General features: G+C 34.6%; 1 protein-coding gene across 1 annotated transcript in view; it reads right to left on the bottom strand.

The window, feature by feature from the left end:
* LOC106478128 (protein spire homolog 1-like) overlaps positions 1 to 15252 on the bottom strand; it is a 114311-nt gene that overhangs the window by 28383 nt on the left and 70676 nt on the right. The window contains exons 3-5 of the mRNA XM_022381662.1: positions 9314 to 9598; positions 1851 to 1976; positions 1189 to 1260 (exon numbers count right to left, since the gene is read on the bottom strand). Coding sequence (XP_022237370.1) covers positions 1189 to 1260; positions 1851 to 1976; positions 9314 to 9598 — 483 coding nt within the window. The remainder of the gene's footprint in view (positions 1 to 1188; positions 1261 to 1850; positions 1977 to 9313; positions 9599 to 15252) is intronic.

Here is a 15252-nt window from a genome sequence, read left to right as displayed (position 1 = left end):
TATTATTCATATATTACAAACCTTTACAGTCCCACATTATTCATATATTACAAACCTTTTACAGTCCCACATTGTTCATATATTACAAACCTTTTACAGCCCCATATTATTCATATATTACAAACCTTTCACAGCCCCATATTGTTCATATATTACAAACCTTTTACAGTCCCACATTGTTCATATGTTACAAACCTTTTACAGTCCCACATTGTTCAAATATTACAAACCTTTTACAGTCCCCCATATTATTCATATATTACAAAACCTTTCACAGCCCCATATTGTTCATATATTACAAACCTTTTACAGTCTATCAAGCTTGTGTTATATTTTAAAAATAAAGTCCGTATGTGCTGCTGAGATGTACTTGGAACCTCAGTAAAAGTTGTTTGTAATTCCATAAGCAAGTTGCTACAAAGAACGATCAGTGTAATTATCAAAAATATAAGAGCGTGGTTATAAGTAAACAAACGAGTAAATTCTAAGTGGATTTGTTATTATTTTTAGCCAGAGTTACGTTAATATTTAGTTTGCATAAACTTTAAAACATTTTGTCTGAAGCATGGCTAAAGATAAGATTTTTTTAATCTATTGAACTACCAACAATTATAACTTTGACAAAGAGAATTCTTCACAACACAACGCATCATCAGGTAACAACAATGAAGTTCGACACGGCTATAATTATAACTTAACATTTTTACGATATGTCGCAAATTGTTTTTGTTTTTTTCTACAACACTTCTATTTACAAAGTCAAAGCTATATCAACAAGAGTATTTTTGGAATACAAAGTAAAATGAGCTTTATCAATTGGTGTTAAAGTAATAAAAACTGCATCAATATAGATTTCTAAAAAAACTATTCCAAAGTCTACAGGTTCCGTAGCTTGTGATTTTTTGTGTTGGTGTCGCTAGTGGATAGTCTACAGTAAGATTCACTAACACTTACTTTCTTTGTTTCAAAAAATAAAAACGTACAAATGTCGATATTTTTTCTATATCTGTCTTCTGGTGTCGATTTATCGTTTTGACGATTTTTGATTAATATGAGTGTATTACTAGCTAACAACGATGAAATTATAAATAGATGTCCGAAATGTTTGCTACTGACCCGAATCTTTAAAATAGGGTTTAATATAAAAGCAATTCAATTTTGACATAAATATGTTCTTTAAAAACTCACCCAATCTTGACATTTCAACATGTCCAGCGTGCGTACTTCACTAACGTCTTCCCTGACTGATTCTCGAAGAATCTGAGTAAAAACCACAGATCATGATAAGTGATTGTAAAATCTGCATTAACATTTAACACACATCTGACGAATAAGTATCCGATTGAAACATATTCATTCTATCGAAAGTTTAGAGCTGAAAACATAAAATAAAGCTAACCTCAAAATGTAATTTTGATATAATAAAACATTAAATACACATTGGGAAGAAATAGTTCTTTGTTTCAAAATTTGTTTATCTTAATTTCAATAGATGGCGCTACACTGGCTTGCCCAATTATACGTACCTAAAATACCAAAAAGATTCAACGATTTATACATACTTCTATTTGATTTCACAATGATCATTTAATATCGAGTTAAATAATTACGCGATATATTTTTCGAGTTGTCTTAAAATCAATGATTTTAAACAAAGAAAACATGATGCATAAACATCCACTAATTTGTGAGAAATTTGGACACAAAATGTCACCTTGCCATTGGCTAAGTACAAAGGTGGACTGAGTAGACATGAATATACACTTAATGGTTGTAAGTATGATAAACCAACTTTCATCTTCCGAGTACTAAATTCGTTCACCAGAAAATATTGATAAAACTAATGGCACCTTTGTTCCTTTGGATATTTTTTCGAGGAAACTGGAAAGCTCCAAGGCTTCAGCAACAAGTGCTCGACACACAGCTTTATAGTGACTATCGGCTTGGGACGGACACAAAAGGTGAGATGCACACATCTGAAATGACAGGTATAAAAGAGAATTTTGTGCATTCCGAAATAGCAATTAAATTTTTTAAGCATAAAACAAACTAAAACCTCAAACCGAATGATTTTCTTTAAGTAGTAAATCAAAAAAGAATATACTTCTGACGGTTATACAAAAGACAAAAATGAACTCTAATCAAACATTTTACATACTGGAGTAATGATACCAGTACACAAATTACTCTAATCCAACATTTTACATACTGGAGTAATGGTATCAGTACACAAATTACTCTAATCCAACATTTTATATACTGGAGTAATGGTACTAGCACACGAATTACTCTAATCCAACATTTTATATACTGGAGTAATGGTACTAGCACACGAATTACTCTAATCCAACATTTTACATACTGGAGTAATGGTACTAGCACACAAATTACAGTCCATCATTTACTTCCATTTTGTTGAAACCCATAAGGCATCATGTATTAAATGTATCAGTAACCTATAAAATTTTCAAACACTTTCTTATTTATAAAATTACTGATTTTTGATATATTTCTGAAGACACTGTTGGAGAACAAGACGTACAAAATATAAAGCTCACACTTCTTGAATTATTTGCTACATACAAAAATAGAACTGCTTAGCAAGGGCGTAAAGGTCCAAAAAAGTTAGATGTTACACTGCTCCAAGCGATGTAAAAAAAATTTATTATTTATTAAAATTCATCCAGGAATAAGCTTTCTAACAAATGGCACGTGAAATGAAAATATTCACCATATAATTTCAAATTGTTGAATAAAAAAATTTCTTTTTCTGACATGCACTTATTCACTGAACATTTTTTGTGGACTTATTTTTTCAGTTAATTTCTCCAAGTATTTATTAACACATCTATATACTTCACACAAATACAAACTTAATAAAACAAAACTGGGTTCAAGTGTTTCAAAGCACAAAAATGTCCAATATATTTTCAATAGTATTCACATGTAAAATATGTTATATTTTGTATTTATGTCAAAGCTACCAAGGCTATTTACCCTAGTACTTAATTTTGAACTATTAACGAGATGGAAGACAAAGTATGTGGTTTTGTGTTGCTCCAGAGCTTAAACTCGCGCCACATGAGATTTTATCAAAAGATTCAGTAGATATTCAGCTACTTGAATAAATGTAAACTAGTATGTTTTTTAACTTGTAAAGGAGTTGAATCATCGCTTTGCGTGTTCACTGAAAATGAGAATTTGATTTTTATTTTCATCTAAGAGACAGCAGACAGAATGATTAAGAAAGCAGCTTCAACAGAGGTAACTGTAATGTTCAAGTTCTACACGACACCGCGTAACGCAACTTATATAGAAGTTTTTTATAAGGAGTCACACCCGACTGTAATTTTGATATACATAAACATTCTATGCACAAAATACAACAGAATAATGTTAGAAAATTTCTGTTTGTTAGGTGTGTTGGCGAGGAATATTTTGGTTTATTATTTCATTTAGCAAATAATATTGCAATGTATTTTATTTATCAATGCGTGAAATATTTGTTACTCTGGCCAGAAGGAACTACCTGACCCATATTTTGACAAACTTTTACGATCCTAGACAAACGTATGCTGACTATTATAGTCCACACTAGAAGTACAGTCGTCATTACGTACACCTACAAGAAAATTACCTACAGCTATACAGTTAAACGTTATATTCATAACATCTGTTTTTCTCATGTTTCTACGGAAACAGGTGATGTGTGTATATATATATATATGTGTGTGTGTGTGTGTGCGCATACATACATACATACATACTTATATGTAAAATAAATGCCCAACATTAAGTGGGCTTATAAATACCAACGTAACAATTATTACATATTACAATGAACCAAAAAATCGACTACATTCCTCCAATTCAATATATTGATTTAACTATGAGTTACAGAACTTGGCACGTGGACAGAATATTAACTACCTGACGTTATCAGAAAGCATATTTGTAATGCGTAGCAAAGCTCTTTCCTTGTGTGCATAACTAACAGGAAGTCCATTACATAGTTGGTTTTACGATTAACTACACAGAAATGTGCCATGTACTCATTTGAAGCCATCTATACGCAAAATGAATTAGTTTTTTTTAATAGTTAAAACATATTAACAAGAACGTTTATACGATTCTGAAAATTATTAACCCGAAAATATTTTACCGGAAAACCAGAACTAACATTCCCTTGTTGTTGTGAAAGCATTTTTTGTTATTAGTTTCAGTGATCTTACAAAAACGAATCCAGGGAAGTAAAACTGTTTCGAATTTCGCGCAAAGCTACATGAGGGCTATCTGCACTAGCCGTCCCTAATTTAGCAGTGTAAGACTAGAGGGAAGGCAGCTAGTCACCACCACTCACCACCAACTCTTTTAACAACGGATAGTGGGATTGACCGTCACATTATAACGCCCCCACAGCTGAAAGGACGAGCATGTTTGTGGAACGGGGATTCGAACCCACGACCCGCAGATTGCGAGTCGAGCTCCCTAACCACCTGGCCATGTGAAACAAAGAAATATATACATATACAATGTCATATATACATAGTCTAAGACCATATACCAACAAACACATTCCTCACAAAGATGACAACTCTGTTGCACCAAAAATGTAAGCCATGTACAAACTCAATATATGTTATTATCCGAAATCAAGGTGCTGTCTGAGATATACTTTAACCTTCCATGACTTGAAACATTTTCTCGCGGTCCACATAACTGGTAATAATGTATAGTACATTTATGGTATAAATTTAAGAAAGACTGCCTGTTAGTAAATAACCATGCTGCATTACTGGTAATATTAATACGGGACAGATGAAACGCTCGCCCAACCTTCCAGGAACTGCCGTCGTGGTCAGAAAGGGAACTGAATCATTGTTCCGTGTTAAAATAAGCAAAGCGCCTCCCATTGTTGTCTCGCATATTGTCATACACCTGTTTCCGGCTGCCAAATTTACGTGAAATGGCACAAAATAAAACACGGGTGAATAAATAAGTAAACTGGTTTTGTTTGTCAGTTTCCTTCCTATAGCTGAATTTGAAAGTAAGCTCTTTTTAAAAGGGAGCTTGTTTAACACAGTAACCGACATGGAAATACTTGTGAATTTACAGAAACCATGATACACTAACTAAACAAGAAGAAACAAGCAACAAAAGCATTCATATTGCTTGGAACTGCACATTGAAGGGAAAACCCACATTACCTACAGCTTACGCCAACTGTAATAACAAATACGAGGTAAATATTATAACTGGAATTGGAACCAAAAATAATTAAATACAATTAAAAAAAAGCATTATCCGCGAAATATGCAGAGAAAAATATTTTCATTTCAAATTTGCTAGTCACATAAGGTCTAGAAGGTAACGTAATATTATTACATGATTTATTTAAATATTTTGTTACTAAAGCATTCTTGAATGCAATAAGCCTTTTTCACATTATTACATAAATTATGTTAGATAGTTTAACTTAATTTTGTCAGTTTTTTTAAATTGTTATTTAGTTTCGCCTACTATTTTCAATGTCTTTAAAATCTAATATGAAATTGCGATTTATCAGAAGCCTCTTAGAAAATGTTCACCTTCAATAACGTAATACAATAACAAGGTTTTACAGAGTTTTATTTTCACAAAGATTCTGATTACTGTTCCTGATAGTGCCATGCATGGCTTTGTGGTTAATGTGCCAGATTTGGAATGAGAGGATCATTGGATTGATTTGCGGTAGATTAAAGAAGACCAAGAAGCTGTAGACAATGGAAAGTTATACGATTTTCTAATTTTTTTCAAAAAAATCACCAATATTTCTAGTGATAAAAGATCGATTCTATTCGTTACGGTAGTTGATGTAAACATCGTTGTACGTGAAAGGGATAATGAACAAAATACATTGGCAATAAGAACTAGACCAATTTGGATAAATTACCCTCATTAGATCTTCTATAGACTTTGAACCAACATGGAAAAATATATATAAGTATAAATAGTTTCATATCGAAAAACACATGCCAAAAATAATACATATAATGCAAAAATGATTTATCCGTAGATTATATGATCTTAACCCTCATCAGCAAACCTTTGAAAAGTTATGTTGTGGAACACCTGGGGTTCAAGTGGACCCCTGCACAAAATTACCATCAGAATAAGATCTGGATTGAAGTTCAAAACCCAACTGGATAACCTGCTTATTGGATGTTCAATCCATAGCCTACTATAAGGATACATTTGTGTTTGGGTCTGGTCGGACCCCAGGTGACCCATAACATACACTTTTAGTTTTCTTCGAGTTGAATTTTGCAGTATTGTGGTAATTTCATCATGTATTGGTAAATAATGACTTGAATATAGGAATATAATAAAACGTCAGCATTTTTTTTTGATACTCTGTTTGTGTAAGAAATAATTTAATATTACGTATTTGTATACTGAGGAACAATGTAATTTTGTAATTTCTTGATTTGTCCATATATTTCCTTTAGAATACATATATTTTTAAGTTGTTAACATTGCATGCTAACCCTAATAAAACTTGTAATGTACAACAATTATGAAACAAAGTTTTTATAAAATAGGGCATTATAAGTAGTCATCACAGAGAACACTTGAGGAATGAAATGAGCATACATGCTTACCACAATGATGTTATAAGCAGACAGCCAAGATGATACTGTACTACTTTGATTAATTATCTTTTACAATAGCCTATGTGAAATAAACGTTTAGATGTTTGTTTCATATGCTATAGGGGGAACTGCATGTATAGTGATGTTCGGTGATTGAATGGGGTCAGCATGGACCCCAGATAAATATTAGATTATAGCTACGTACTCCATCTGCCTGTTTCGAAAACAATGGTGTCATATTGATCCAGGGTTTCAATATGACAATTACACGAGTTGATATAAATTTTTAATGATTATGTAAAAAGATATACAACCGAGAAAGTCGTTGGGGTCCATGTGGACCCCGCGTGTGCTGATTAGGGTTAATCATATCTAAATCTTAGACTCAAAAGTGATGATATGGCTTATAAATTGATGAACCAAGATATAGCTGAAGTTACAATGTTATTATAGAATTATATAAATATAATTTTGAATTATATTATGATCAAATGGTGTTCACATTAGTTAGTCAGAAAATGAACTTACAATCTAGTCCACACATCCGATTTGACTATTAATGTAGTCTTAGATAAATTATTGAATAACTAAAGATAGCTTAATCATACTATCCACACTGTTTTGCTTTTTTTTTTTTATCAACAGTAGATATCTATCTTAAAACATATAGAAGCTCCTTTATACACACACACACATTATATATATAACACACACAAAGAAGCATAAACCTGGCTATAAGGATATTAAAGCCTTTTGGTCATGTTAAATTAATATAAAAGTAGGTAAACACTTCGTTTTGAAATAATTTTTGTATACAAGTAGCGGAACGTTTCGGTTTTTTAATACAGTCTGCAAAATTAATCAACCACCTTAACAACTTTAATATTACAAGGTAGTTGATTATGTAAAGCCAGAAGAAAAGCAATTAACGACATCGGATAGTTATTTTTATCTAGCGTATTACTATGAAAAAAAAAAACAAAAAACAACAACTGTAGATTGTGAATTTTAATGTTTATATGTTACAGTATATACAAATCTGCAACAACAACAACACTGTACCTTGAATCCTAAATAACATTTTACTACAAGTTTACTGAGCCCAAAGTTTTAGTCTATACCTTTAAACACACAATTGATCTTTACCATTTTACTACAACACGATCCGAACGAAAAAAGAGAAAGACAAAGATTTAATTCAAGTAATTCATTACCTTTTGTGAAGGTGAAAACAGTTTCTAATTTTCATTGTTTATTAAAGCACATTTTATTTTAGTTAGATTTAAATATATATATATATATATATATATATATTGTAAAATGTGTAAATATTACATTGTTTTCATTTGTAGTCATCAACGTTGTGAAACACATGTTCACTGGACTATCAAAATAGGCTACTAGAACCACTGTCTCCTTCATGATCAAAGAAGGATTCTCTTGCGCTATTCCTCCTTCAGTTTTACAATGCTGAGATAAGGTTAACTGTCACTGTTACAACGACCACAGGCAGATAGATAAAAACGAGAAACTGTTTGAAGGTCTGGGACACTTGCCAATTAGTAACTACAAATGTTGAATACCTAAAAGGGCAGAAGAAGGATAATGATGCAGGGGACATATGCGTGGTCACAGTGGCTGGCGCCATTTCCGCCAACTATACACCCACCGAGGTTGAATGATTTAAGTAAAGGAGAGAAAACTGGGCGTTGGTGAAACAACACTGTGGCCACAATCCACCTCTTCGTAAAATACGACAACTATTCATAAGGAAACATTTAATCTCATGGGTGTAAATGAATTTTCAGATAATAACATACACTGATCCCCTCGTAACACTTGCTTGTATGAATTCACGTAACTACTGAAGAAATGAATATGTATATTTCTTCCATATATGAACCATATCTATATACGTCATAATGGATGGTGATAAAACCATTTATTACAGATGAAGTTCAATTCATATTTTCATGGTTTTCCTGTAGTAAACAGTTCCTAAACTTGTCAAAGAACAGCTCAATAATCATTATAAAATCAAACTTTTACGTCAGTTTGACTCAAATGTTACTCCCTAGGGTAGAAACATAATATTATGCTGACTATTAAGTCCACTTATAAAACTTAATTTCAGAATAGGTTATGAATGACACAAAACCACGAAATACGTTTTAAAATTTTGATATTTCTTGAAGTTAAAATTTCCATAGAAAACACCCAAAACACGCATGTCCATATTCAGTACTGCCATATTACACTTATCAAAACCGACACTACACTTTCGAACGCGAAGCAAGACACACTAAATCACAAAATATCAACTATATTCGTACGAACAGTGTCTTACCCACGAGTCATTATTAGAAACCCTCTAGTTTTAGAGCGTAATTTATACTTTGTTAACGAGTATACAAAGGAGTTTGAAACTTCTTTATCATAAAATGAACTCATGATAAGTGTTTTTGTTCAAAACGTTTTACAAGTCGCTTATTTCTTACTATATTTATACAATATTATCTATATGATTGTAGAATTCTTAGTAATCAATAGCTGTTTGCAATTATCATATAATTATAAGTGTATAATAATAATTTAGTCGCACGTGAGTTAAAAAACATTTGTTTGCGCATGCCTCGTTATATACAGTATTGTTTAATTGATTAACGTTCAATGAATCTCACCTCAATGACTCTCTGTAATGTTAACCCATTCCTTTTTTTACCACCCCCTTCGTCATCCATTTCCAAAGGATCATCTTCTCCGGAGTCCTTCTCAATACCTTCATCGGCATTTTGGGATCTGACATCGTCGCTAAAGCTGCCGCTAGCGTCTGATGCATCGTCAGGATCCGCCGATGTCATTCGGTCGATAAGTATTTCTAGTGATTGGCTTAGGTTCCGGTCCTCATCTTCACATAAACCGTAATCCAAAGCATGGAAGATGACTAGGCCTAAAGAAGTCACAATCTGAAAAACAATAACGGAAAATCATAAAAAGTACATAAAATAACACATATCTCAATAAACCTACAAGCTTTGTTCAAAAGCAAACTAAAAATATATGATTTTCATCCCTTTAGACTGTATAGGGAAGAATAATTAACGTTTCGATCATCACATTAATAATCCAGTTCATTTTCGGAAAACTCGATATAATAAGACGATCAGTTTTAGGGTGTTAATACTTTCGAAAGTAGGTAATTTTTTAATAATAAAATATTACGACCACAGTTTAAAAAACCCATGAGCCCATGTTATGACATGCCTATTAAAGTATATGCAAAATTATTTAATATAGCTTCTCCACCTTTGTCCTTTCAGTTTTTTTACGAATTTAAACTGTATGCAAACAAGCTCCCTTCTATTCTTCTGTGCTATGTAATCAAACCATCAACAAATATTTGAATACAGTTAAGACTGTCTTATGTTGGGAATACTGAAACATTAGATAATGGATGCAATTGTTATAACAAATAGTATAACGAATTTTTGTACATATGTTTGACCTGTTTGGAATATATTATTTTAAAACTAGTGGATTATGTTCTGTTCGTTTATTGTTGAGATTTATCGCCAACAAGTCACAGACATCTGCTACAAAGAATTCGGCCCCCATAAAAACCTGATATTTGACGAACCAGCCAGGATTATACAGTGGTAAATGGCGGTGAAAGAAGACATGAATAACAGTGGAAGTAGGCCTATATACAAACAACTGTAGTGTAAATAGTGTGGAGATTACAGTCACGCTATATAACCATGTCGACTGACTTTGATTAGTGGATCGAAAGAGGCGAGTGTCTTGGGCTCAAGGTGGTGAACTACGAGAGTTTGTTAAACAACAACAAGAATTAGAGAGAGAAGAATGGCAACAAAAAGAGAGGAGAAGAGACAAAGAAGGAGGGAGAGCGGGCAGAGACTGCAAGTAGAGAGAATAAGAGCAAAATTGAGATTGCCAAGCTAACCCAACAGAAAGAAGAAGGACCCAAGAATGACAAAGAGGTCAAGACCAGCTGATGCAAGCAGCCAAATTTAATAAACAGAAACAGCAAGATATGAAAGATTCCCCCAAAGTCAGAACTGGGACAAATGCGACTGGGCAGTCTGTCTCAGCCCACTTCTCACAGGAAAAGACCAACAAGTGTATGCAGGCATGACATCAGAAGATGCCATGGACTATAACAAGTTAAAAGCAGTCTTGTTTAAATTTTATGAACTTAGTGAATAAAGTTTTTGAAGGAAATTCAGAAAAGTCAAACCTGAAATTGAAGAAACTATATTTCAGTTTGTGGCACGTCTACAGCGATACTTTACAAGGTGGACTGACATGTCCAAGTGTGAAAATAGTTTTGAAAGACTGGCAGATCTACTAATACGTGAACAGTTCTTGATCACGTGCTCAACTGACATGTCACTGTTCCTAAAAGAGAGAGCACCGAAAGACGTGGAGGAGATGACCAAACTGGCAGAACAGTAAATGGAAGCCCATGGAGGGAGTATAATTGACAAGTCCAAGAATAGCCAGTTAAAGTCTAAACCAGTGGTGGCTGACCAGAAACAGGATACCATCAAAGGTGACAAGAACTCAACAAATAAAAAGGTGAAAAAATGGTATATTTGTTATAAAATAGTGCAAGTTGCAAAGGAATGCAAATCCATCACCAACAAGCAACAGCAGAAACCTCAACATAAAGCAGTGGGAACCACCCATAAAGAGGGTGCTGGCAAAATACAATAAAAGAGTGACTGTCATTTCATGGATGTTGCTGCCAGAAGAAGCAGAATCAAGACAACTCCTTAGATTCACCACAAGGAGGAGGAAGTGCTATTTCCATGATAAATCAGTACACAACTGATGGTCAGTTTAAGTTAGCAAATGGAGCAACAGTGTCAGTAGTGATTGGAGCATGTGAAAAACATCGAGAGGTGACAACAACTCGCAACATGCCAGTGGGTGAAGGCTATCTCAGGGGCAAGAAAGTGAAAGTCCTACGAGATTTTGGCTGCAGTTGTGAGAATCATTCAAGTATCTGATGATCAAATGATGGGCAAGGTATGCCTATGAGTGCTAATTGATGGGACAGTGAGAAAGTTTTCCATAGCAAGAATAAAGGTGGACACTCCATATTATGAGAGAAACCTTGAAGCCATGTGTTTGAAGGTACCAATCTACAATTTGGTGATTGGAAACATACCAGGTAGTAGAAGTTTGGAGGAACTAGACAGAAAGAAGACTGGTGAGACATCTTAAGTCACCACAAGAGCTCAAGGGAAGAAGAGCAAGCGAGACATCAAGCCCCTTCAAGTCTCGAAAAATGACATCTCGAATGTAGGTCGACACGAAATAAAGAAAGCACAGAAGAAAGGCCCTTCACTGCAGATACGTTCAGACAGTGCTCGAGAGAAAGTCGAGCACAAGACAAAAGGGAAAGAGACTTACAAAATAGAGGGCCAGAAAGGAGTATCATACCAGATCTATGATGGCAATTCTACATGGAAGCTAAACACGTCAAAGGCAGTCAGAAGCACTTCTATGATAAGAAGGCCGAGGATCGACGTTTCAAGGTTGGACAGAAGATCTTAGTTCTGCTATCCACAGATAACAACAAACTCACCATGCAGTGGAAAGGTCCCTTTGAAGTAAAGGAAGTGGTCAACAGAATGGATTATAAGGTAAAAGTGGATAGAAAGACAAAGATCTACCACACCATTCTGTTGAAGAGGAACTTTCAAAGGGAAGGAGACTTAACGGGTATGGCTATTGAGGCACAAATTGATGTTGTAAGTGTGGCTGTCATAGATGCAGGACAAGAAGATGGTGACTGTCATAGAAGATGAAGACCTACTAGACCACTAGAGACCACGTCCAAGGATCCAGTCAAGGTGAGGCCCTATCAGATACCAGATAGCAGGAAGTTGGGGCAATGATAGAAGCTGGAATCATCGAGCTTTCGAATTCAGTCTACTATTCATCAGTGGTAATCATGAAGAAGAGGGATGGATCAAACCACTTCTGCATGGACTTCTGGAAGCTGAACCTCATAATGGCTATCGTGAAAATACTAGATATAGTTAAGTTCTTTCCAAAGATCGACATCAGTAAAGGTTATTGGCAGATCCTGATGGAGACAGAATCTAAAGAGAAGGCCTGGCATAACCAGGTGGTTAGGGTGCTTGACTCACTATCTGAGGGTCGCGGGTTCGAATCCCTGTCCCGCCAAACATGCTCGCCTGTTCAGCCATGGAGGCATTATAAAGTAATGGTCAATCCCATTATTTGTTAGTAAAAGTGGCCCAAGAGTTGGCAGTGGGTGGTAATGACTAGCTGCCTTTCCTCTAGTCTTTCACTGCTAAATTAGGGATGGCTAGTGTAGCTTTGCACGAACAACAAACCAATCTAAAGAGACAGATATTACCAGTTTATGAGTATGACATTAGGGTTAGTCAACTCAGGAGCAACAATCACAACCACAAGATGAAGAAGATGCTGCACAACACCGCCAACATCGAGCATTATGTGAATGACATTCTGACACACACACAGCCAGATGGGAAGATCACCTGAAGAAACTTAGAGAACTGTTCAGATGAGTAAGGGCAGCAGATCTGACCATCAGACCCTCTAAGTGCTACATTGGCTCTCCTGTGCTGGAGTTTGTTGGACACAAGGTGGGCAACTGACAGACAGCCATGGAAGAGGAGAAGCTAACCCACATACAAGATGCATCAGTACTGATGATCAGTCCTGGGGTTAGCAGGATACTACAGGAAGTTCATCTCCAACCAATGTGAAGTTACTGCAACATTGACTGACCTGTCCTACAAGGTTAAGTAAAAACAAAAAAATAAAGCAGATGGCATTCCAGAAGTTAAAGAACATGTTTAAAAGTTCACTAATCCTTAGAGTGCCAGACTTTAACAAACCATTTATCCTTCAAGCCAATGCTTCAGACATTGGAATTGGAGCAGTACTCCTACAAGAACATAAAGAAGGAATGTTTCTGGTAATGTAAGTAAGTAAAAAGTTAAGTAGTGAGAAGAACCAGTCTGTGAATGAATGACAGTGTCTGGCCATCATATTTGCCATTCGAAAGTTCCAGAACTACTTTTATGAGAAGTTCATCATCCAGACAGACCATTAACCACTCGCATAAATCCAGAGGTGCAAAATCGACAGTGCGAGGATCTTGAGGTGGACATTGTACCTTCAGAACTACAGGTTGTGCATTGAAGTCATCATGGGGACTGAAAATGTTGGTGTAGACTGTATGAGTAGACTTTGTATGAACTGAAAACATTCTCTGTATATATAGTGTAAAAAATATTGTAAATATTTTCTTGAAGAGGGGCTTATTGTTGGATATATATAAAACTGTTTAGTTTAAAATTATTATTTAGTTTATTTAGTGATTTAATCATTATTTAGCTTTCCTAACAAAAGTGTTAAAAGTTAAAATTTTAAAAGCGATAGTTATAACAAGTTTCATTACGTAACTCTGTAAGAGTCGTACACTGTATATGCAGTTTGATTGTTGTACTATTTTTTGTAATATTGTTGATGTCATCTTACTCGAAGCTTCCAAGTTTTTCTCGTTATGTGAATATTGTTGTCACTAAAGGGCTAGATATTTCTAGATTTTTCTGTTGTGTGTTATAAACACGTGCAGATACAGAAAGTGAAGTTAGACTGCATGATTGTGCATTTAGCCATAAAGAGCATATAGTGGCGATTTCTAAAGTGCGTTTCACAGTTTGTAATGTAATAACATAGTGTGGACTTTGACGAAAAGGAGACAATTATTTAAAGCTTTGGATATAACTGTGGTAACTAATATTTATAGTGGTGATTTTAAAGTGAGTATCACATCCTCGTAGTGTTACAACAGAGTCGAGGAGAATAACTGGTCTTGTCAAAGGATCTAAAGTAATTGAACCCGCCTGTATGGACTTTGACGAAAAGGATACAGTTATTTAAAGTTCTGGATAAAACTGTGATAACCAATAGTGTAACGAATTTTTCTTAATACGTTTGACTTTTTTTGACTATTTTATTTTAAAACAAGTGGATTGTGTGCTGTTCGTTTACTGTTCAAATTTATCGCCAAGAAGTCACAGACACCTCCTGTAAAGAATTCGGGCCCCTCATAATAACTTGACAAACAGATTTCGCAAAAAGTATGTAATGGGTTAATTTAACAATACAATGCCGAAAGGGTTGCATTCGTGGTTATATTGTCATTGGTTATGAAATTTATTATAAAAACTAATTTACAGAAACCAAAATCTGATATGATTACCTTACATGAAATATGTTGTATTTATGGAAGCTACTAACGCTATCTACAGCAGTCTTGAATTTTGAAGCCGGCCAGTAGCACTCTACTGCCCACCTTCCACGCTAAGGGATTTACTGGCACACTTTTAACGCACCCATATTTTAAATTACGGGGAATATTTTGTAGTAACGCACAGAACCAAACCCACTTTGCCATCTTCGAAGTTCAGAACTCTACCACACGGCCAACTCGTGACCACAGGAAATAACGATCTATGTTTCAACCTTAGCACATACGTCTACTAAACGTATGTCACTGTTGATACTTTTTTAAACGACTCGAACA

Source organism: Limulus polyphemus, unplaced genomic scaffold (assembly GCF_000517525.1).
Source record: "Limulus polyphemus unplaced genomic scaffold, Limulus_polyphemus-2.1.2 Scaffold182, whole genome shotgun sequence".
Classification (NCBI taxonomy): Eukaryota; Metazoa; Arthropoda; class Merostomata; order Xiphosura; family Limulidae; genus Limulus; species Limulus polyphemus.
The sequence above is the reverse complement of the archived record's forward strand: the minus strand, read 5'-3'. Positions and strand labels throughout refer to the sequence as shown.